The 24,221-nt window shown below is 42.8% G+C and overlaps 1 protein-coding gene across 1 annotated transcript; it reads right to left on the bottom strand.

The window, feature by feature from the left end:
* Positions 1–1,087: 1,087 nt before the first annotated feature.
* Positions 1,088–23,657, bottom strand: IGSF22 (immunoglobulin superfamily member 22). The gene is given in 21 exon segments (XM_075427127.1): positions 1,088–1,149; positions 4,035–4,199; positions 6,383–6,537; positions 7,166–7,322; positions 8,810–9,088; positions 11,013–11,032; positions 11,034–11,096; positions 11,098–11,137; positions 12,236–12,393; positions 13,373–13,554; positions 13,556–13,670; positions 13,930–14,224; positions 15,436–15,550; positions 16,175–16,411; positions 18,180–18,185; positions 18,187–18,302; positions 18,611–18,697; positions 18,700–18,867; positions 20,441–20,512; positions 22,374–22,496; positions 23,636–23,657. Coding segments are annotated over 21 exon segments (2,637 nt in total).
* Positions 23,658–24,221: the final 564 nt, after the last annotated feature.

Genomic DNA, 24,221 nt, shown 5'->3' with positions numbered 1-24,221 from the left:
GAACATCTCTCCTATGAGGAGAGGCTGAGGGAGCTGGGCTTGTTCAGCCTGAAGAAGAGAAGGCTGAGAGGGGACCTAATAAATGCTTATAAATATCTGAAGGGTGGGTGTCAGGAGGATGGGGCCAAGCTCTTTTCAGTGGTGCCCAGTGACAGGACAAGGGGCAATGGGCACAAACTGAAGCAGAGGAAGTTCCATCTGAACATGAGGAAGAACTTCTTCCCTCTGAGGGTGACGGAGCACTGGAACAGGCTGCCCAGGGAGGTTGTGGAGTCTCCTTCTCTGGAGATATTCAAGACCCACCTGGACAAGGTCCTGTGCAGCCTGCTGTAGGCGACCCTGCTTCAGCAGGAGGGTTGGACTAGATGACCCACAGAGGTCCCTTCCAACCCCTGCTATTCTGTGATTCTGTGATTCTGTGATATTTATCTATCTGACAATTTGTTGATCTTTCAAAGGTTCAGATACTCTGTAACTCCCTATCTAGTCTTAGCCACCAGCAGTGAAATTCCTGGACCCTTCTGGATCTCAAGTTTTACCTTGCACAGCCAGCTCTTTCACAAAGTAACTTCCTCATTTGCAGCTGCAGACTGTATTTACTTTCTTGCTATTGCAAAGATTTAAGTACTTCAGATATATAGCTTACTCTATATTTATATACCGTCTGTCATAATGAAGCCTCAATCATCACGGAGGTCTGGCTGGGATATCGAGGGACATGGGAGACAGAACCCAAGTCTCCTCTTGAGCTCAGAAACAGGATTCTCCGTGACCAGTGCAGAAGCAAACTGGTATATAGAACAGATAACTGCAATCTTTGGCTCCTTTTATTATCATTAAGATACATTAGCAGATGTTAGAAATACCACATTTAACATGCACCCTGCTGTCCAAAAACACTTAGAGGGAAGGAAGATGGAAGCATCAAAAGCATCCTTGCTGAGCAGAAGCCCCACTCTGCCACCTGGTTTAACCGACCATTGCAGAAGCCAAGGGCAGTTGCAGTTTGAGCCACACAAACAGACAAACTACACAGCCACAGCAATGCTGTTCTGCATGCTGAACCAGCCAGAGCTAGTTCCACTAATTACATCTTGTGTTTTGACTTCTGCAAACTTTCTGTCACTGTGTCCAGGAGGCTTTTATCATCTTAAGGGGGGGGGGGGGGGGGGGGAAAGGAGTGTCACAATTACTGCAACTGAACCTATGTTTTGAGGACAAGTCTCACAAAGTTCTGGCTAAAAAGCTTTATAAAGCTTAATAAAGCTTTCCACTCAATAAAGGAAAAAGTTGTCTGGTCAGTTTTCATAGGAAGTGAACAGTTAAAATTTAGGGAGTTCTCATTTTCATTCTCATTTCCCCTTGTTCAGTTTATCACTGTTCCGAATAGTTCACTTTGGGTCTGACAGGCTTTGTGTTCTCTGCAACCTGTCACCTCCCAGCCTAAGGAAAATTAAAATCACTCCTTCTGAGCTATAAGAGCAGAAAAGATGCTGCTGTGTGTCACAGAGGTGGAGCAATGTCCTATTTGTCTTTGCAAATATTAAGAAAACAGCTAAAACTGAAAACATGGCTAAGCAGCCAAATGCAAGTGTCCTTGCTTAAAGGAGAGAGAGAGAAGAGCACACATTAGGAGTGGAGACAGATATTTGAGAAGCAGAGGTTTAGCTCCCTTGGAATCAGCAACTGAGACTCCTGCACAGCTATTCAGACCAGCAGATTTGCTCATCCTTTAGATCACTCTTTACTCCTTTCCCTTTGGATAGCCTGTCACCATGGTAAAGACCATTGAAAGTGTCTAAAAGAAGTCCCTAAAGAAAGTCTTCCAAGTCCTGGTCTGCAGGAGCTCCCAGCCTAAGGAAGAGTGCTGTCACACAAAGTACAATGTCCTACAGCACCTGACTCCAGGCAGTAACTACCCCTCTTCCAGAACTAAAATTAGCAAGAATATAGCTCTCAAGATCTAAAATAAACATGCAGTTAAGCTCAATTTGAAGTGAATTCCTTATCTTCTAAAGTCAGTTTTACAGTCTCTGACTCCTGCTTTCACACCTCACTCAGCTGCAAATAGCCCTAGCAGCAGGGAGACCCTCCAAAAAGATTGCCCAGGTCAAGGCAAGGATGATCCTGAGGAGGCCTAGAAATAGGCTGCCATTAAGGAATCTGAATATAAATGAGCACCTCACCACACACAGTGCTTTTGCAAGCCTCATTCCTTAGCCAGCTCTGCTGGTGAACAGGCTGCTTTGAGTAACTTTGCCAGAGGTATGTTCCTATCGTGATAACAGTCCTCACCTCAACAAGCTCTGTGTGGGAAGGCAGAAGGTAAGTCCTACCCAGCAAGCAGATCTCTGAGGGGACAGAAAGCTGTTCTTGTGCCTGCCTGCCCTCCCCAAACCTAGGTGAGTGGTGCTGTCAGGGCTCCTCTTGTGTCAGCCTGGCTGGCAGTGATGCCAGGCCAGGGAAAGCTCCCACTGGTTTTGGGGAAATTCCTCCAGCTGTGGCTTGAAACTGTGGCTTCAGAGAGGAGTATACCAGGGAGCGCAGGGAATGGGAGACCCAATAACAGGAGTTCTTAAAAAAAGGTAAAGAACTGCTTTCAGTCTTTTAGTTGGTTAGTGGCTGGCTTCAGTGAAAGAAATGTTGCATGTATTGTACACACAAAGGCAGATAAGTTGGCTTGAAAATCAGAGCAGGAAACCCAGCACGCACATCCTTTCCCTCCACCAACCCACACTGAGCTACTTCCACATTAGCAGAGAGAACCAAACCATGGGGGGGTGGGAAGGGCTCAGCAGGCTGTCCAGAAGCAGTGATCATAGACAAAAATAACCTTAAAAGATCTTTCCAAATATAGTCTCTCATTATTGGTGCTGTATCAGTCTCATTTCAAGCTGTGCCTGGCAGTGTCTCTGTCTTGTTCCCTTTCAGAGAACACCAACAGGTCCTGAGGCACCAGGGCCTTTCTCTAGAGAGGGAGAATAAGGAAAATGTACTTCAGTGTCATGACAGACAAAAGGATGGAGAATTCTTGCTCTCAAATGTTTAACATTGAAGACTCCCTAGCTAATCAATCATAAGCAGGGTAAGCTTACCAGCGGCTGATGAAACTCACAGGACACAGCTGTTTCAACATGCTGCTGTTCATATTGTAAAGCCACGCTGAAAACTTCAAGTTTGGGCATGGTGACATGGGGAAACCATGTGTGGGTCGTGGGTTACTGTTAGTAAAACCTCACCACATGCACCTGAAAGTTTTCAGTCTGACAGGACCAACGTGAGCCAGCTGGAACCAAGCGATGTGTTACAACCTGATTTAAAACTTTACTGGGTGCTTCCAGTATGGAAGAAAACAGAGAAGTGAGATGGGAATATGAAATGTCTGATTTTCTTCCTTTTTGTGTCTTGGAAATTTTTACTAGCTTTCATACAATGTTGGCAAAATTCTTCCATTTCACAAAGGAAGAGAACAGATTTACCCAGTACATTGTCTGTGGTGTCTGCAAAAAAAGCACAAAACTGTTGGCAGAATGCATCAGTTGACTGCTTGGAGGTGCTATGTATGCAACGGCACAGGGCAAGCCTGGTTAGGGACTGAGAAATGGCCATACTTGTTTTGAGCCATCTATGGGATTCGTGAGACCTGCTAGCCAAAACATGCCACTTTAAGGGACCCAGTACTGTCTTCAAGTAACTGAAGACAAATCTCAGTGACTTCAGAGGAAGACAAAGTCAGAGTTAGGCTGCTTTTTGGATATGAAGGTAAGTTCTTACAATGTGGCTCTGGCAGCTCCAGCTGCAGTACCTACAGACTGAGCAATCTCTTCCTCTGTGGACAAGGACAAAAGCCAAACTGGCCCAGAGAATTGTGATCCACAGTGCCAGGCCCAGTAAGTGCACTTGCCCTGGAAAATAGCAGGGTGTAAACTATACTTAGAGATGTGAAATCTGTGGTTACGCAACTTGGAGGGAATCATCCCCAACAAATCAGTGGCTGCAGATCTAACTTACCACAGATGATCAGCTGCAGCTGCAAGTTGTAGGGATCATAAGCAGACAGATGCTACTTGTTGAGTTGGACCACAACTTAGACTTGGATGTGATGCTAATACTGCCCTTATACAGGGTCACTGTTGGGTGGGGGTCACTGATGAAAGTACAGCTCACGGTGCAGTTGTTCGGTGCAGTTGTTGCCATGACTCATGCTGTGGTTCTTCAGTGGGACGATGAAATGGGAAGCACAGTCCTTCCTGGGATACTCTGACCTGAAGTCAAAACACTCTGCTGAGGACAGTCACTATGGGCTGCTTCACACTGCACTGTCTGTTGCACACGCAAACATACAAACACAGAGCCAGCGCCATCAAGACAGAGAGTCTTCTGCTGCACAAGTACAAATCCAAAGAGTTTGGGTGTAACATTTCATGACCTAGACCTTCTTTCCTACAAGGGAAGACTCAGGGAGGAGGAAGAAGAAACAATACACCACATTACTCTCAGCATCTGGCCGGCATACCTATCTCAACATGTAAACAAATACGAACTGAAAAGCAAGAGAGGAAGGAATCAGAAGTCTCATTCTCCCATTAATCTGCTATGCAGCTGTAAGCAAGCAATTAATTTCTTTGTTTCTTGGTCTGTAAGCAAGGTGTCAGGTTTTTGCTCCATGGGGACATATTGATGCCTTCTCTCACTAATGCCATTAAATTGTAAAGTGCTTTTGGATATTTGGCTCCCAAGGCACTTTAGAAATGCATGATTAAATTACACCCAGTTATAAACCAAAGCAGGTGATCTTGTAAAGGATGGGATATTGCTCTGCTGATATTGCTCTGAGGCATTTATAGTCTACAGAATGCTCTGGGTGAATCAAGGGCAACTGCATATGCAATTTAAATTTCTAATGTCCCCACTGCAAATCTTCCATTTTCAGCCTGTATTTAAACACACTTCTTAAAGTCTTTATTATGTCCTTTTGTATTGGCATGGGGTCCCATCAGGTAGATCCCCTGGGTCCTTAATGTAGCACTGTATGGTAAAATTCTCTTATGAGACCTTATTCTCAGAAAACAGCTTACCTCCTCCTTATCCTTCAGAGTTTTTCCACCATCTCTCAGGTTTGTGCAAATAAACCATGTGACTTGCCATTTATAATGAAGAATAGGAAACCACTTTACATCTGCTTCTGTCCTGCCTGAAGACAGACAGACAGGCTGTTGTCAAGGGAATGTCCGAAGGAATGCACTGCAAGGAAGGCACAACCAACCTAGCTTTTCTCCATTTACTACTCTTTTATACTCACCTACATACACAGCAATTACTGAAGTTAGGCCTAGACTACTTCCATACAAGAACACAACTACAGCCATATAACTGGAAGCGCTCTTTCTCAGCTGCACATGTAACAGAAATAACATACCTATGGTCTAGTTACATCGATCAAAGAAGGCTGATTGTTAAGTACAAATACACAATTTGACACCTGATTACTCATTTTAGTGTACTACTTATCCTGTTATTTCCATGTATTGCCCATTACTCAATGGGATTAGCAGGCTTTTAGCAGCATATGGACAGGCTTCTGAAGGTATATGCGTAGTTTGGTAATATATGTTAATATATAGTTTGGTTTATATTACTATATTGTTTATTACAACAGGCATAGGCCAAGCAAAAAAATTTGCCTTGCATCTCACTATTCAGAGTAACTGCATTCTGCTTTGCCCCAGACTGGACAGAGGGATCACTTACCATTTTGATTTGATGAGCTGGAGCATGTTCAGTTTTGTTTGGGAGTACTGCTAATGAGATATGCCTATTACTGATTAGGCCTGGGCAGCGAGCAACTGAACAAAGGAGAAGGTGTTTACCTGAAAGGATGACCTCTGAGTCTTTAATTTAATGCGCTTTTAGGGACTTGCAGCTTCTGGCCCAGACAGACTGTTACACAGTCTCCTATATGGGACAGATTCTTTTGATTTAGGAAACAAATCCCAGTCAGACTAGACATATGCTACAAGACAGATGACATTTATAATGCCAATCTTCTGTTATGTCGAGAAGTGACAACAGCACCCTCCCTGCTCACAGATAGTCCCTACTGCCTTGAATTTTAATTTAATCAGCATCTGTATGAGCTGCTATGTAATGTGCTACACGTACATGTAGTAAAATAAAAGGAAGCCTGGTCCTGAAGAGATTGCCATCAAATGGATAGGATAGGACAGAAGGTATTCCTGTGTCTGTTCCTCAGGTGGGGACCTGAAATGCAGAACAGGTTAGTGATACACCCAGCGCCACAGAGGGAGCCTGAGCTTAGTCCACAGTGTTGTATACAAAACACCCATCTTCCTCCAGCACTGTCAGGAATTTTTATGCTTACCTCTGTCTTTAGAGGTGTACTGCTGCTCCTGTGAATCCAGAGCATCAGCGTCCCCTGTGTCACTGCAGCCAGTGCACAGAGCTGGCTTGGCCTGCCACATAAACCTTATCCTACAGGTCATTATTCTGATCATCTTGAAAGCTGAGGGAAAACACCTGGTGTGATACAGATAGACTTGTACAATTTAGACTGAGAGATACACTCTTACACTGGGGCTGATTCTGCAAGGTACTGTAGCGCCTCAGATTGTGCAGAAGTCTAGGCTGAAAAAAAAGGAAAGCATAGAAATTGCCCTTAGCCTCTACGGAAATGAGCTCATCATCCATGTTAATAGAGATTGTACCTCAGAAAGGACAGTGTTGGGACCTCAAGCGTTGTCTCTACAACCTGATCCCCCCTGGGTCATTCAAGGTTTAATCAAGAATGATTTCACTTCCGTTAGCATGAACTGTAGTTGCATGCTCAAAAAATTCTGCTTCTTGTGATGAATCAGAGAGCTTCCCCAATGTTTTATGGTTTGCTGAACACTGTTGCTCCAGCTGCAGAGGGCTGGATTGTGCAGCTGACAAACTTGCGTGCACATAAGTCCCTCTACCCTAACCACCATGAGAAGGCTTATAAAAAGACTAGCCATAAAAATAGTGAGAAGTTATGCAGGACTTCATGAACTTAAAGCAATGCATGAATTTTCTCCAGCAGTCAACTGTTAAACCAAAGTGACAGCTCATGTGATAAAGGCCAAAGGACAACTACAGCCTTCATAGCCCTGCAGCAGTACTTCACCAGATGCCCAAGAAAACTGATGGCAGGATTTGTCCTCTGACAGGACACAACACAATCTCACAGGGAAAAGATGTATGAATGCATGATGCTGTCCCAGCACAAATCACCATGTGGCTCTTCAGCCTCACAGTTGGATGAAACCTGGGGGAGTGGGGGGACTAAAAGAAAAACAGCGAAAGAGAAATTAAAAAATTAAAAGAGTGAGAGACTGCCAAAGTAAAGCCATTCTTCAGTCTGTTGAGTCACGCCTGGAGACTGGAAGAAGAAACCTTCAAATTGTTTCAGCAGAAGGCAGTTAGTGTAAGGATTACAATGTTGCCAGCTCTTTTGCTAATACCAGTACCATTAGAAGATAATTAATCCCTCAAGCAATCAACAGCTGAGTGATGAGCACCTATTCAGGACAATTTCAGGTGAGGCAGATGGAACAGGAACTTTTAAAAATAGGTCACGTAAAAAGTGAATGAGAACAAAGAAAAGAAGAGGCAGTTTTAATGCTTCATTAGATGATTTTACCGTCCACCTTCTGCCACAAACGATTTTGTATAATGTCTGTGTCTTACAGGACTTCTCATGCTCTTCAGTACAGCCCTGCATGTTGCCATTCCACACCAGACAAGTTTGTCTGGAGCCTGTAGGCTCTCTGCGATTTTTTGGCGTTTCTCTATTTGGAGATGTGGTAACAAAGCCGTGCTGGTATGGACTGGTTGTGTAGTTCCAAAGTGGAGACTGAGCTGAGAAACAACCATTTTTTAATCGGTCACCTGGATGTTGCCTTCTGAGACATTCTCAGTCAAGCCTTAATGTCCTTCTACTCCATAGGAATCAGAGTTGTATAACACAACTCATGAATCACGCATCTTTTCTGGCTGGCGTTACTGCTACTGAGGGCAGTCAGCACCATGCTTTGTTACCCAGGAGTATCTTAGACATAAAAAGTCTGAATTTCCCGATTAAGCAATCATAAGTCTTAAACAACAAAGATTTAAATACTTTGCCACTTCTTATAGTAAGCTATCTAGGGATTTCATGGCAGCTCACGATATCTTCATTCTCAAGACATTATTAGTGTCTTCGAAGCATGAACTCTGATAGTACTATTTCAACTTTAGCATACTGGCACCTGACTGTTCATCCTATTGAAACCGAGTGCCTGAAAGAATTATAATCCCGTCTCAGTACCACTGTATTTATAACAAATGGGCAGTTCAAACATGATGGTTTATTTGCTGTAGTACATACTCTCCTAACCCATACTCAGACTAGAGTATCCGTCACAGGATCAGAGAATCTTCCAACAGTGACCTCTGTAATCACATGTGAGATGTGATGTGAGAGGTCAGATGGGGGAAGAAACAGCTGCCGTTACACCTGACACACACATTCAGGGTACAGCTCAGCAAGAAGGATGGCAAAATGGTTTTAATTTGGCTCAAGGATTGCACAGCTTGTTCTGTTCTCCATCTCCTCTCAGCACCTCTGAAAACTCAGCGAAAAGAAGCAGAGCTGTGATGCTAAATGTTCCTTTGTGCAAGGTGAATTTGATAACCCTTTACAAAGTGAGGTATATTTTAAAAACACAAGACAGTAACAACTGATAGATGGGAATTCCAGCTGGAGAGATACTGCAGGTCTTACCTGAAGGTGGCATTGCTAGAATTCTTTCCTATAACTCTTCTGCTTCTCCCACACCAGCTTCATTCACAGCTCGGGTTCAGAAGTAGTATTTGTCTCTCCTGCAAGCCTCCCAGGTGTAAGTGGTACTAGAGATAGGGATCTTGGTGCATTTTGTCCATTTCTCAGTGTCCTCAGCTTACACCTCTAGTATGTATCCTGACAGCGCATCTCACTGGTCTGGCTCCTGCCAGGCTAAGGAAATGCTGGAGCTGGAAAAATTCACCAGCATCAGCAGTCCTGGAGGCTCTGCGACAGCAGAAGAGCTGTGACAGACTGCTGTACTCACAGGTCTATGCTTGCATATGTGAATACAGAGCTATTCCTATTTCAAAATGCTGAACCTGCAAGGTTTTAGAGTAAAAGGAGCCTTAGTAAACACAGCAAATTCTGTCCAACAAACAATGCAGTTCCTAAAATGGTTCATACATGTAGACCCTGTTCCAAGGCTGGTCATTTAAGAAAAATCCTCACAACATTTGACATGGGACCATCTGATTTCAGCTTGGAAAGGGCACCTTCTGTGAGCACTTGAGCACCACTCCTTCTCCACAGGTGTTTGGGAAAAGTGTCTAGCATTAAAGGTTTGCTTCTGTCTCTTCCTGCCTGACTGGTGAGCTCTGTAGTACCTTTCCTATAACCTGTCTTGTATGGCTTTGAGTGCCTGGTGTCCCTTCTTCTTTAATAAATCCCTCTTACAGTCTTGTGTAAAGCGGACAGGTGCTATCTCGACTGCTTGGATTAGTAAATTTGCTTACTGTCTTGCAAGATCCTGTTAACGGTCTTCAAGTTTATTTGCCAAAGATTACCGTACCCCTAATTAATAGTCATTTTTGAAAATGCAGATCTTGCTTTTTGCTTTTGAGTCCACCTTACAGCAGTCTAGTTAGATGTCCACAACACGTAAGAAGAGCAAAAGATGGGACATGAAAAAATATCTGTATGTTTTTAATCAAATGAATAGGGAGCTGTGTATCTGAATCCACGTTCTGCTCTGAAAGTCTCAGCTAAAATGCAATGACCTTCCCCCTGCCCTCCCCAACACACAAAAGTCAACCAGTGCAGCACGCTGTGACAAACTTGATGTTAATAGCTTTTATACAGAACACTCGTATGAGCACACAGGGTCATAAGGAATATGGTGCATATGGACAGTACATATGTTCCTAGGCCTAATGTGAAACAATGCAAGTCTTCAAATAGCAGAAGAACCATAGCTTCAGGGTTTAAATTGTTTTTGGGTCGTCTTCTGATGTAAAGGAACCTGAATGCTTTCCCATCTGAGTAACTATTTAACCTCAAGGCTCTTGCCTGCTACATAGAATTCTCTCATTTTTTAGCTACACCAGCTTACACACTTGGCCAGTTTTTTTTTCTTCTTCTAAAATATGTGCACCTACTAAGCCCCACTCCTGTATCTATTACAGGATTCCATCAAGAGTTTAAGCTATGTATTGATCACCTCTGACAGCCTTTTTTTTTAAAAAAAATGCTTTAGTTATATGGTCATATAGAGTAAGAATTCTCTATAACTGGCATAAAATAAAATCTGCCCATTTCAGCATTTCTGAGGCTACTGCAATCCTTTGGAGTTTGTTTGTGATTTTGATTAGTCCAGAATTAGGCACAGATTCTTTACTCCTAAAAATCCACTATGAAAATAAAAGAAGTTAAGCAACTTCCATGAATTCCGCAAGAGTTTTTTCTTCTTTTAAAAGGGTTGATGGGGGACTGATGAAAGGCGCATAGCAACATGTATGACAAATTTTCTTTGTCATACATTAGGGCCTTTGGCAACCTATATGTGAACATTAAGCACTAAAGGTATCTACACCTTAGAGCACCTTTATCATGCTGATCTTTGCTCTTTGCATATACTCAATTCTCCCCCCCCCCCCCCCCCCCCTCCGTGGGAATCTCTTACTGTGTCCTTATCTTAATAGTTTTTGCCTTTTAAGCAAATAATACCACACTTACAATATAATTATGTTTATAGCGAACAGTATTAAGGCCTTCCCTACTCTTCAGTTAAGCTGTAAGCACAATGCAGTCCATTACACTGAGCCAGGTTGGAGTTTGCCACATTCCCTCAGGCTTCAGTCATAAATGCATAGATATGATCATCACATATATGTTTAGGAAAACTAGATACTAAGCAGTTAAAGAAACACACTGATGGGATCCTTTGCAACGAGAGGCTGAGGGCATGCTGGGAAGTCCAGGGCCTGCACAGTTCACAGCTATCACACAGAACTCCTTCTGTATCTTCCAGTAAATCATTCACTTTGAATCTGGTACCTAAAGACACACATGTTGCAGTTATGCAACTCTTTAATCATCCATAAAAGTGTTCCCAAGTGATCACTAATTTTTTTAAAAATTGCTTTTGGATTGAGATAAACTAAGCAGAAATTTCTGCTCACAGACTGCTGGACAACAATGCACATTTCAGGGCTTCAGGGAGCCCCTTAACTAGGTCTCACCTTCACTTCTCCAGCGGTCTGCTCCATTTTCGTATCTCTTTCCCTAAGGAGGAGATGGAATTTTGATGCATATAGTAGAGGAAAAATGCATAATTTGCTTTCCACTAGATTATGGTCCATCGCCTGGTATAATCATACATGCTGGGGAAAAATATCTTCATGGCTTGCTCCACTGACTTCAGTGGGATTGCCCATGACGTAACGAACTCAATAGAGTGGCTAAGATTTTCACAATGTAGCCTTCAAGCAAGGTTAAACCTCCATTCAATTTTGCAAAAAACCTCAGTAATTGAATAATTTGCCTTGAAAAGTGTTTCCATTATTTACCATAAATAACAATGGTGCTTTAAGGAGGATATTTTTGGATAGTGTGATTGACTGTAACTTAATTAATATGAAAGTCCAACATTTTGAATAAGGCAGAGGAAAGAATCCAACAAAGAACCAAAATATTAACATAAAAGGAAAAGCAAAAGTCTCGTTAGTCAGATGCTGCTGTTGATAGGAACACTCCCATGTGTTATACAAGCTGTGCTAGGCATGGATCATATGGTTCCTATCTGATGGATACAACAAAATCAGTCACTTGTTTAACTCAGTTCTGGTCTAAGTCAGGGAAAAGCAGTCAAATTTAGGTAGGGATAAATGTAAAATACAGATGCTTGAAACTGGGCACCCAAACCCATAAATGTGACTTTCAGATGTGCTGAATGTTCTGCCCTCTCATTGTTGCTCGTGGCTATCAAGCCATTTCCATTTGAGGGCTGAAAATCTCGCTTTGAACAACATACGTCAAAATAGTATCTATATCCCTGATGACTTATTCCTTGATTAATCAATAATCAGCTTTGCATTCAAAGCTTATCTGACTTCCCTTCTGCCTACATAAAACAGATAATAATCTTGGTCTGACCTTGGACTGGATCCATAGTGACTGGGGCACAAAGATTGCTGACTTTCTTCCTTTTTTCTGTGATGTAACTTTGCACTGGGGAGCCTCCATTCTGGGCTGGGAAGTTCCAGGTGATGCTGACATCTTCCTTCCTGACATCTACAACTTCAGGCTGACACCTTCAGGCTGACACCTGTCTCAGAAGCTCTACACAGAAAAAAAAAAATCAAATTAGCACAGTACAGTCAGAGTCATTGATTCCAAATTGTGCGTATGTGTTATGTGTGTGTATAAATATATATGTATGTATGTACACAGAAAGAAGTCAAGGAGGGTAACTTGTATGTTAAGGTTTATTCATGGCCACAACCTTTTTATAAAGACCCTTTCTTTGCCATCTACTTCTTTTTGTCATTTCAAATGTTGAAACATTTCAATTCTTGCACTTTTTCTGCAAATGAGCTCTTTCTGTGATGCATTATAGAGTGGCTTAGAAATGGCTTCCCTAATCCATATGAAGTTTGGACAAAAATTCAAAGTTTTAGGTGAGAACTAATATATATTACTTCAACATGGTAATTTTCTTTCTGAAATGTTTCGATAGACCAGACTTGCTGTTTTTACTGTGTCTTCTGTGATACACTCTGGTCTTGGGGAAAGGGGACTTGAAATCCCCTTTCATTGGGGATCCGAGTCCATAAAGGAAAAACGGGAACAAGAGGTACCTGAACTCCCAGAAGGTAGTTCAGCAGTGTTTTCTAACCAAGCTAGTTTTTGGCTGACATATTTTCTATTTTGGCTGCAAAACGTTTTTAAGCATTCCCTTTTAAATTGTCTTCCCTCCTCTCCCACAATATTTTCCAGAGAAAGCCACTTTTCACTTCTGTATCCCACTAAGCTTATGTAACTGACACTAGAACAGTGCGTTAGCCAGTCGTCTCTCGCAACCAGTCCATGGTAAAGGGTTTCTGAGTCCACAAACGCTTCTAGTGAAAGGACCTGGTTCTTTGTTTGATACTGGCCATCAGCCTAAGCACAAGGCAGCTTCTAAACTCTGCCCTTGGAATGTGGCCCCTGAAGCACAGGGGACAGTGTTCTTTTGAGGACTGGCAAGGAGAAAGAGGATAAAACCAATGGGAAGCGGGACTGTGAAATCACATTAAAAACAACTGGCTAACAGGTTCTCCAGAAAAAATGTCTTCTGTTTCCAGGGGCTTGATAAGGCCCTCCGAGTTGATGGCACGTATTCTGAATCAGCAGGCTTTCCGTTCCTCTACCTTCTCTGTAGCAAATGTGGTGTAGTTGCTATCCACCACCCCTACTTTGAGCCACGATTTTTTCTCCAGCCATGCTCCTCTTGATGACGAAGTGAGTCACCTGCTTTCCTCCATTGCCTTTGGGTGCTTTCCATCTCATTTTACATTTTCCCCATGTGTTACAGGAACTCTGCTTTCCCCTGTTGGGGGATTTAGTTTGGCTGCAGCGTGAGCAGCTGACCAGAGTGACATGGAGGGCTATTATTTAGAGGGTCATATCCTGTCATGGTGTAAGTCAGTGTAGATTACAGCAAAATTAAACTGTCTTGAATCACTTGATTTGATAATTCAGAGTCTGCTCCATGGCAAGATTTTTTAAAAAGAAAGTCTGAATTACAGTGTTTGTAACTCAACATACCTACTAGTGATCATCCTGCTATAACATGATTAATTTAGGACTTAATAACAAAGTTGAGGTAAGGATTCCCAGAAGCCACACCACAGCCATTTTTCAGATTCAGCATAATGGCTCCACTGTCTTCTCTCCCACAGGTTTTGATTGTAACGCAGTCACTGGCTTTCTTCATCACCGCTTTCTCTTCCTTTGTCACCTCAGTATCATCTTTGAACGATGTGACTTTGGGCACTGGCTTTGTCTTGCAAGGCACCTTGATACTTCCTGTATGCTTAGTCTTCAGAGTAACACTGCATGCAGCAAAAAGCTTGAGGACAGATTCTTCAGTAACTGGAGAATCTGGAAAGAACAGAAGACATCTGAAAGCTGCAGCTGCAAATATAGCTTGACATCTTTCCTGTGTCTGCGAGTTCCCAGAAAAGGTGGTCCAAAGCTTCATACAATCCTTCATGTTTTTAATAGAAGAATTCTGTATTTTGTGAAAGTCTTTGGGGATGCTCAAAATCTTCACTGTGTTTTGACTCAGTTAATTTAGTTCTGTTTCATGTAGAGGGAGCCAGCTGACCTCCTTTAGTAGTTCAGCTCAGCAGAAAAACAGGGACCTTTGGGAAATAGCAAGCCTCAAAGCTCCTCACTTCCCTAGGGCCTAGAGATTTGATTCCAGGTGGTTTCTAAGTTTTGCAAGGCACAAGAAGCAGCCCTTCGTGCTGTTCTCCCCTAAGGCCATACTGGGACATCTATGATCATGCTAAAGACAGTAGAATCAAAGTTAGGTACTGCTTGTAAAGAAAACGCTCCCTCATTTGTTACAAACTAATATGGGAAAATGATAAGGATGTCCTGCACACAATAAAGATAAATAGCCAGGTTCCTAAACGTATTTGGTGTTTTTCCTTTTATTTTTGTGTATGTCCAGAAATAACAATCCTCTGCTGGAAGTCATAAAAAGGCATTCAAAAATATTTTTGAATGCAGGAAAATCAACCTTCCCTATACCACACTCTTGCTGTGGATGGGTTTTTACTGCAACGCCGGTGTGATAAATATTTGGTGCCGCAGCAACAGCACCTGCACTGCTGTGTGTGTCCCGCTGTCTGTGCAGCAGTATCTATGATCCAGGGGACAGAGCAGTGCGTTGCCGGCTGCAAGCGAGCCCGACGACCCGTCTGGCACCATCTGGCTGCCAAGCGCAGAGTAATGCCCATATTTATGTATTCCCATATAGAATTTCAGAAAAGGTGTTTTTCTGGTTGCTCATGACAACAACGTTTGAAGTACAGGCTCAGGCCAAAATTCTTGATCGCTGATTTACAAACACATAAGCCTACACTTACTCATTTAAAATCAATCAGTACGACTGTTCAATTTTCTCCCCTCGGGGAACAAAGAAGGAGAAAGAAGAGGTTTTGCTCATGCACGTAGATAAGCCTGTAAAATGGTACAGGCCCAAGTAAGGAGACGTGGTGAAGTACTGATTCTGCAAGTGTTTGTGTACGCCTCGTAAAGAGCAGTAAGGAGATGGGGTGGCTACCTCCAATGGCAATGGTTGCTCCACTCGTCTCTGAACGTGTACTTCCCTTCACGCTCCTCTCCCATTCTGTCAAGGACGAGTTTATGGATGGCTCCCTGCTTCACTATCCAGATCCTCTTCATGTCCATCATTTGACAAGAAGATGGGAGGCAGAATGACCCGCACTGCAACAAACACCATCTTGAACCCTGGCCCTGAATCCTCTGATCAAAATTTCCTGCTCTAAGACGACTAAGCGATCAGGATTTCTAGCTCCTACTCTGGTAAATGCTCTGTGATCTATGGACAAAACAAATGGAGTGTTATGGGGACAGAGTGATCTGTGTACCTGCATAGACGAGCCGCATGGCATGTAATGAAGGGTGTGCATTAGCATGCAAAGGCTACATTTACTGATTACTCTGAAAATCAGACTGGAATGGGGAGAAGGGTGGGTGGTGAGAAGCCAGCCTTGTGGGAAAGAATGAAAGTCTACAGGGTGAGAAAATGGGTTAGCAAATGTGAAAGCTTCTTTACAGGAGACCAGGAAGAAAATTTTTGAAAAACCCAAGATTCAAAGCCAAAACTTAGTAAGACTAAGGCTGTAGTAGACCAGGAAAGATTAGATCCATTCTTGTCTGATCTGTCCATCTGTTAGTCCTTAATCAAAAGCCCTTTATCAAACCAGGCCAAGTCCCACAGTAGCCTTTTGGAGCAAACTTCCCACTAGGGTTTTGCTGCCTTTCATTATACTGACAATACCATGGGTGTTTTGCCTATTTGTTGTCACTGAGCCATATTCCTTCCACCTTCACGTCATTCAGGACAACACAGAGCATGTCAGGATCCCCAGCATGAACGTCATACACATACTCTTCATAGTTGCAAATGTCTTTGAAAGAAATCCCAGTGGACGCATGTGAACAGAAAAACTGCAGAATGATTGTTGACTGAGCCACTTCAAACACTAAGGAGGTATCTAACAGCAGAAAGACCTCATAAGAAAATGGACAGGCCTGCAGGACAAAAGTGGTTTAGTGAACTGGACATCACAGGAAGAAAGGGGGATGGAGAAAAGGCTGCTCCTAACTAGTTCTCGCCCTTCTTTATGGGTGTTCACTGCAGGCAACGTAGCTACAGCAACGCAAAAGCTGAAGCAGAACACAGCCTCTAGGCACTGCTCCAGACCCTTGGCTGGTCCAGAGGAGCTGTCAAACCAGCCAAACACTTCCGCTACTGCCTACATAATATTTGTATCTGAACCTGAACTCCGCGTGGGGAAAGATGAATCTGTAACTAAGGCACCAGCCTGCAATTCTAGTGTGCACAGGAGTCCGAGTCAGCTCTGCCACACTTTTCCAGCTTACCTGTGCCACAGAAGTGGTTTCTGTCCCAGAGCAGTGGTTGGAGCAGGCCCCTACCCCACACTGTGCCTTCAGGTCACCCTGGCCATGGCCCAGAGAGGGCACTCACATACCAGGCCTGGTAACTATACTCCGGGGGCCAGGGCTTCCTTGTCCACCACCAGCCACATTCAACCCTGGCCACAGACTCCTCATCAGGCCGCATACCTGGAAAGCCCAGGGCCACATGGCCAAAATGCAACCAATGGAGTGACCTCCACCCAAGTCCACACACCAGGACAGGGCTTGCAGGGCATCATCTGACACAGAAAACGCAGGACGATTAGGAAGAGACCAGCCTCCCAGAGACATCTGTCAGGGATGGGCACTAGGGCAGATAAATCTTCCATGTGAGAAAATCTGCTTGACTTCACATCTGAGCTTCTTTTGGCCCCTGAAGTTTCCTTCATACCATCCTACCAATTGAATATTCAGTTGTTCCTGAATCTGTGAAAGATACACTAATACAATTTTATCCTCCTTCCATGCGGTTAATTTTAAAATGGTCTTAAAATGCTACACTTTTCATGGAAGGCACCTAGGCATTGTTCAAAGCCAGTCTACATCTAACAGAAGTCATCTCAAATACTAACAGCCACCAAAATCCACACCGTATCTTTGAAATTCTTCTCCAGCCTATGCTGAAAGCATGAAGCTAAGCTTCCCAGCTTTTTTTCTCCACTCGTAACAGCGTTGAATTTTTCTGTAAAGATCATAGACTTAAGTTTACAGCATCATTAATGTTACTGCAAAATTAATTCACAAAACAAATGTGATATTAAATATTTACCAGCCTCATGTTGTGCTGATGGTCCTCAGCAGACTGCAGCCAAATGTCCCATGGGTCACTTTAAAGAACCAGGATAAGAATTCATTAGGACAACCCTGATTAAAATAAAAAACACAGTACACTTTACTAGGATGGTTTAGGTGATACGTGCAAGGACTTAAATGGAAGATTTACTGCTTTATGCTTCTACCACTTTATAAGAAAAGGGAAGTCCTTAATTATTATCTGCATGCTACCAAGAGGGGGCAGAGACTTACATCTTATTCTATGTTAAACAATAAACAGACTGCAGAGCAGTGTTATCTCACATCAGTTTCCTAGTTGTTATAGCAAAGCAGCACTGCTCCTCTGCAGAGTTCACTGAAGAACAGTTTAAAGACTACTATTCCTCCTCCTGTTCCTCTCTTGAGTCATTCATGCTTACCTTCCGCAGTTACACTGGCACTGCTGTCCTGCTTATTAGGGTCACTGCCTTGCATAGCCTATGACTGCTGTGCAATCTCCCAAGTCACTCAGCTCAGCAGCATTAGTGATAAGCTCTGCTTTCGTCCCTTAATGCTTCATGATGCACTGAGAAGACCTTTCAATCACTTCTCCATTCTAACATCTCCTTCAGGGTGACGTCTTCAGAAGTCAGCACACACTCCAGGCAGGCTTTTCCCTTCTTTTCCACTTGGGTATTCTTGAGATTGCTGACGAATTGAACTGGAACCCCTGGGAAAAGGGAAGGGGTTGGCAAGAAAAAACGGCACATACCAGCAATCAAAACAGGAGGCTTTGGCTTCGCAGGATATAATATGGGCTCCTGTTCAGGAGAGACTGCAGGCTTTGGACTTAACTTCCAGTGTGAAAATGAGGCCTTGATGTTCCTCTGCTTGCCTGTCCACAGGCTAGCTTTATGAGACTGCAGCTTCCATTTTTTTCAGCTCAAGTTCTGGGACTTTGTGTTTCAGCTTTATGGATTTTGCAGCTCAAACCCTGCTATCTTGCATTTGATCCACTCACTGCCCAAAGATACTTACTTTGCATTACTTACGATCAGTGAAGAGTCTTCTGCACTAGATCTCCAGTCTCAACACTGAGTTCTTTGAAGTCATTGGACAGAACACCCTTATTTTCATTGTGCGGGCCAATCCATCATCAGATGCAATGATTTCATGCTTATCATCCCACTTCAACTCTTTCCCGCTGAACTTCTAGGTGAAGTTTCGCACTTTCTTTGGCAGGCAGATTTCAAACACTGCTGTCTGTCTTTCAGTCACTTTCAGTGGTTTCAATTCTGTGAGGAGTCAGGGGCTTACCTGTTTAAATATCAAACAGACAAATATTCATTCTCTTATGCTTAGTTCCTGACTTCAGTTTTCCTACACTAAACAGCCAGTCTTCAGTGAAGTAATTTTGATTTCTTTCTTGGATGGTAGCAGAAAGATCAATTCATGCCTTCAACTTTAGTAGAAATTAAGCTAACTACAGTTCACAATGTTCAGTAAAAGTTCCATGTAATCCTACAAAGCTGATTACCAACAGACATACTGCTTTTCTGTTCAGTTCTTCTGTCTTAGCTCTGCTTTGTTTTCTCACCTTTACTGTAGGTCACTGTAAAGTGAAATGGCTTCAGGCAACTGCAGATGACATCTAAAAGCATGCCTGGAACCATTTGGCAAGCTGAAGGAGGACTGACATCTTCCTGCACTCTCTCAAGAGTGCTGCAGTGCCTGGCACAGGATCACTATTTGGCATAAGTGAGGTAACCTACCACACTACCACACAGCATGTGCCCAAGCCCTGCCAAGAGCTTTGTTAAAAAGATAAGTATAATACTTGAAGCATGGTACTCATGGCAAAGCTTTTCTTTAAGAGGTGGTCCTACTTCAATAAAAGGTAAGCTGGGTGGGTAGCATCACTTTTACTTAGCAGTGATTTAAAGCACGTTTGCTGTATATCATGTGGTTGGTTTTCTTTCAAACAGCAGGCACACATTTGGGTGGTTGTAGGAAGCATATGCAGATGAAAAAAGATCATTGTTGTTATGCCTATGCCTATCCACTCACTCCCAACTTCTGTAACATTGTTTAAGCAAAGTTCACTTCCACTAAAAGGACAGTGCCAAGGTGCATTTTGTCATTCTCATCTTTTTCACTAAACCTGGTTCAAATTCAGCAGTGACTCACACCCCTGCCACACTGACGTCAGTGGAGAATTTGGCTTATTATGTGTAATAACTAGGCTTCAAAGTGAAATCTGCTATCTCAGGAAAGGTGTTTTCACAGGGGTGTTCTGGATTTCTGTTTTAGCATAATAAGACCAGTGAATCATGAATGTTGCAAAGACATATAAATAAAATAGATCACAGTTTGGCCCACCAATTTTGACCCTCAAATTTTTGTCTGCAGCTGTTGACATTGTATACCAAACCTCATGTATCCAAGAACAAAGATTAGCTATCAGTCTCAGCAGAACAAAGAGTTTCTTGTCAGCCACAAGACGCCTGTAGGTGCCTAGGTCTTTCCCATTTACAATGGTGATGCACAGCATATATTTCATACCCATACGCTTTGTATTATTTTTTTCTCTGGGAATACAGGGAACACAAAGGCTCCTTCCCATAACAAGCACAATGCCTGCACTTTTGAAAATATGTTCTTTTTGTGCAGTGGACGTAGAAGGTAAGACACACAGCGCTCAGTTTAAAGTCAGCAGGGGACAGATTCTTTCATCCTGCTACTCCCCACTCTACTTGAGGCAAATCTGACCTGCAAAGACTCTCCATTTTGTCTAACTTAAAAATTCTTCCAAGTCTAGTTGTTAGTAACTGGTCTAGTCACTAATCAAGCCAGACCTCTAGAGCTTACCTTTGGTCAAGCTCAAGGATACTGTGTAGATGGCATCAGTGCAGGTATCGGACACTACACACTTTTAGTTATCTACATCTCAGGAGAAGTATTCAAATCGGAAAGAAAAAAAAATAAAGCAAGCAATAAGCGAAAGCTCCACATAGGTTGGGGCGGTGGGGAGCAGATATGGCAAATGTATTAATGAATTCCTCTTTTGATTTGTGTTCAAATCAGCATTTTTTTAATTATTAACAGAACTGACTTGTTGAAAATCCAGAATCCCTGAAGGCAGAATTTGAGGCCAAATCCAATGCTCCCTCCTGCCTAAAGATCCTTCACAGCTTTCCTAAAGCCCCAGAAACAGACAGAAGCCTTTCCACTGACAGTGACGTATTTTGGATCAAGTCCATTCTTGGCCTGAGGCAGCAAAATGAAGCCACATTTCTTCTCAGAGACACCCTTTTATTCTGGTGCTCTGCACTGAAAGTGAGTATCACCCCTGAACCGCACAAGCAATACAGAGACCAAAGGAGGGTGAATGGAAGCTGTTGGACTTAAGACTCTGGAGTACTGTAGGAAAAGAAAAAGAGTTTGACCTGCTCCATCTGGCAGACTTGTAAACAAAGAACTGCCTGAGAGAAGAGGTGAATTAGAGTGAACTAAGAATTAAGGAGAGAGGAGAGAAAGGGACAAAACAAGGAAAGTACGGAAAAGAACAGAAGGGCAGCACTCTTGCAGCCACAGGACATCACAAATTAAACAGGGTTGAACTGGGATATATGTCTTGAATCTTATGAATTATTAAAATTTTGTGTTGGTTTTGCCTGAATGGCACACAAGAGGCATTAGGGCCTCATTAGGCTAAATACAAAACCAGGTAACAAAAATAATGGTTCCTGCTCTGATGCTCTTCTCTGTTGATCGGAAAAACTGAGCTATAAATGCACAACAGTATTTGAAAGTAGCAGTACTGCAGTAGGCTGACTGCAAATGGTGACATTTTTATTGCTGCTGAGGAATACTACAGTGCTTTTCTTCTTTACAGTTTTTGCTATGGAAATAAAAAAAAAATAACCAGCTAACGGCAAGAAAAAAAGATGTGTTACCTTAGCACATACTTCTTAAAAATACTGTCAAAAACATTCTGGATCCTTCTTCTATTGGTACCCACTCTTTCATTAGGCTTTGGTTTACTTTTAACTTCAGCTCAGGATATTGCTTTGTCTCCTAAAATTCAAGAAGAAACGTTGGAATTCATGAATGTATGAGTGAAATGGAACAGGGGCCTGTTACCTACGTTCTCTGTTTGGGTTTATTTTAAATGCATGGTTTCTTTTCCTGTCTGCTTTATGGAGGAGATTAGATTAAACTTGCTTTACTTTACTTAGTGTACATATTACAAGTTTACATCCATCACAGATACCACTTGGGAATGAAATTTGTTCATTAGCTCTGCACACTGACAGGAATGATTTGTGATTTTTTTTCTGATATATAATAAAGACTGATACGATCTTTCTGTCACTTTAGACAGTTACAGATCTGTCATATGGGAGAGATTACACATGATGGAAAGGCTTATTTACTTATGCATTAAAGGTCACATTCTTCCAGCCCCAACCAAATAATTTGATCATGAGTTTTGCATAAACAAGAACTGCTGTATTTTATTCAGTAAGGACATATGTGCAGCAGCTAAAATGAACAGCAGCTTTCCCACTGATTTTGACTCGTCCAGGCCAAATCTCTAAAAACAGCGAGGACAGGCACAGGTAACTGCAGTTTGCACCTGATTTATTTATCGCCCTTCCAGTTGTAGAAGATGACAGACAATATTTACTTCCATGAGGTGGATGAATATACCTAAGAGCACCTGAAAATGCAGTCAGTTATTGGCATGCACTAGGTAAAGAACTGTCTTTCATCAGAAATTGTTGTTACTTACCTTCGGGTGTTGCCAGTGGACAAGGTTTTTCCACAAATTCAGGAATGCTTTCTCCAGCAACTATCTCAAAGGAGCATGTCACCATGCTAAAAGATTCCAGTAAGGCAGAAGACTTCCTAGAAACAACTTCTTTGGTTGGGGAAAAAATACATTAACCAAGCAGAACAGAGAGATAATGTTTGAAGGATTTATTTACTGGGAGTGGGAAAGGGTGGATACAAGAAGAAGCCCTGAAACATAAAGTTACAGAGAGAATTGCTCCAGTCAGTTATAACTCTTGGGAGAGGAATATTTGTGTAGCAGGAAGAGTCCTAGCTGTCCATAGGAGACTGCTGATCGATTCCTCGCTTCTTTCCAGCCTCTCTGTGGGATTTTGCTCTCTCTGTACCTGTCCTGCCATCTACACAACGGGAAAACTGGGCTGCCTTGCTGCACAGGGTTGCTGCAAGGTACTTTGATATTCGATGTCATTCAAGAAAGGCAATAAAATTGGTCGTATCATAAGGCCCATTAGGACTTACTCTCTTCTGCACAAGGAACTGTACTAAGCTCCTGAGTGCTGCTTGTGCCCTATGTTAAGACAAACGCCCGTAGTTTAAGACAAATCCTCCTCCTTTAAACTGTTCATTTCAGGAGCCTCCAAAGAGCTGCATTTTTCTATCAGAATAAACCCATTTAGTTTGTTTTTGTATAAACTAGTTCTTCAGTTCAGATAAAACTGTATTTTTTTTCCAGCCAGACTGACCAGTTAGGAGCTGGCCCTGAATACTCATTTCCAACAGCTCCACGCAAACACCTTGCTGGAACAGAGTTATTTTTCTGTGGTTAATAGCAAAAAGTCTCAGTTTTACACCAGGAAAATCAACATAAAGTCTGCCATCAGCTTGGATTATTCCATCTTATCCATTTAACTATTTCATCAAACTTTTCCTTAATCAAGGACCTCCCCAGCTCTCCTAAGCGTATTACATACAGTGGGATATGTGAATGCTACAAGGGCCTGTGCACACCCTGCTCTCAGTGGATGTGGCTGGGAACTGTGTCACTGCCCGCACTGCAGTGTCGAGACAGAACCAGTAAGGAGGTTGCTTTAAGCCAAGATAATCAAAGCAAGACAAAATGTTTCTAATCAAAGGCAATGGCTGATGCAGGGCCAATATCTGTAGTCTTGCAACAGCAGGTAGACCATGTGCTGGCCTTTGAGAAGAACAAAAATGCTCACTACCCCCTCAGAAGGCGGCAAACCCCACCGCACAGATGCAGCCCACCTTTTGTCAGCTTGGTGCACATCACCTAGCGAGATCATGTGACCATACCACGGGAAAAAATTTTGTCACCGTATAGCCAGTTTCCAGCGGGGACTCTGCTGCTTCTGGCTACGACAAGACTGGTCCCAGTATGGAAAGTAGTTTGGAGAGAAGGGACTATTCAATTTCAGTCCTTGAGGCATGAGCACTAGTCATCTAGAAATTGTAGCTCCTTAAAGACTTCCTTGGCAAGACTGATACAGTAAGGAATGGTGGTCTCTGACATAGCTGTGTGCTGCTGAAGGATCTTGGGGCAGAAGGAAAGCAACACAAAACACAGGCCTTTCCAAGATTTGGGGGCACAAATGACAAAGCTATAATTATGCACTGCAACCTAGAAGATACAGTCCACGGGGAAAACAATGTTAAGACCATATGACCTTGAGTCTCTGCTTTGTTGCCAGCAGAAATCATAGCTATGCCAGAAGTGCTCTGTCTTGGGCATCCTCCCAAGGAGATCCTTTTCCTTATCAGAATATATATACCCTGGTCTCCTTGCTGAGCCTGCCTGTAGGAGAGACAAATATTCTCTGACTCCTTGTGCACA

Source organism: Opisthocomus hoazin, chromosome 7, assembly GCF_030867145.1.
Source record: "Opisthocomus hoazin isolate bOpiHoa1 chromosome 7, bOpiHoa1.hap1, whole genome shotgun sequence".
Classification (NCBI taxonomy): domain Eukaryota; kingdom Metazoa; phylum Chordata; class Aves; order Opisthocomiformes; family Opisthocomidae; genus Opisthocomus; species Opisthocomus hoazin.
The sequence above is the reverse complement of the archived record's forward strand: the minus strand, read 5'-3'. Positions and strand labels throughout refer to the sequence as shown.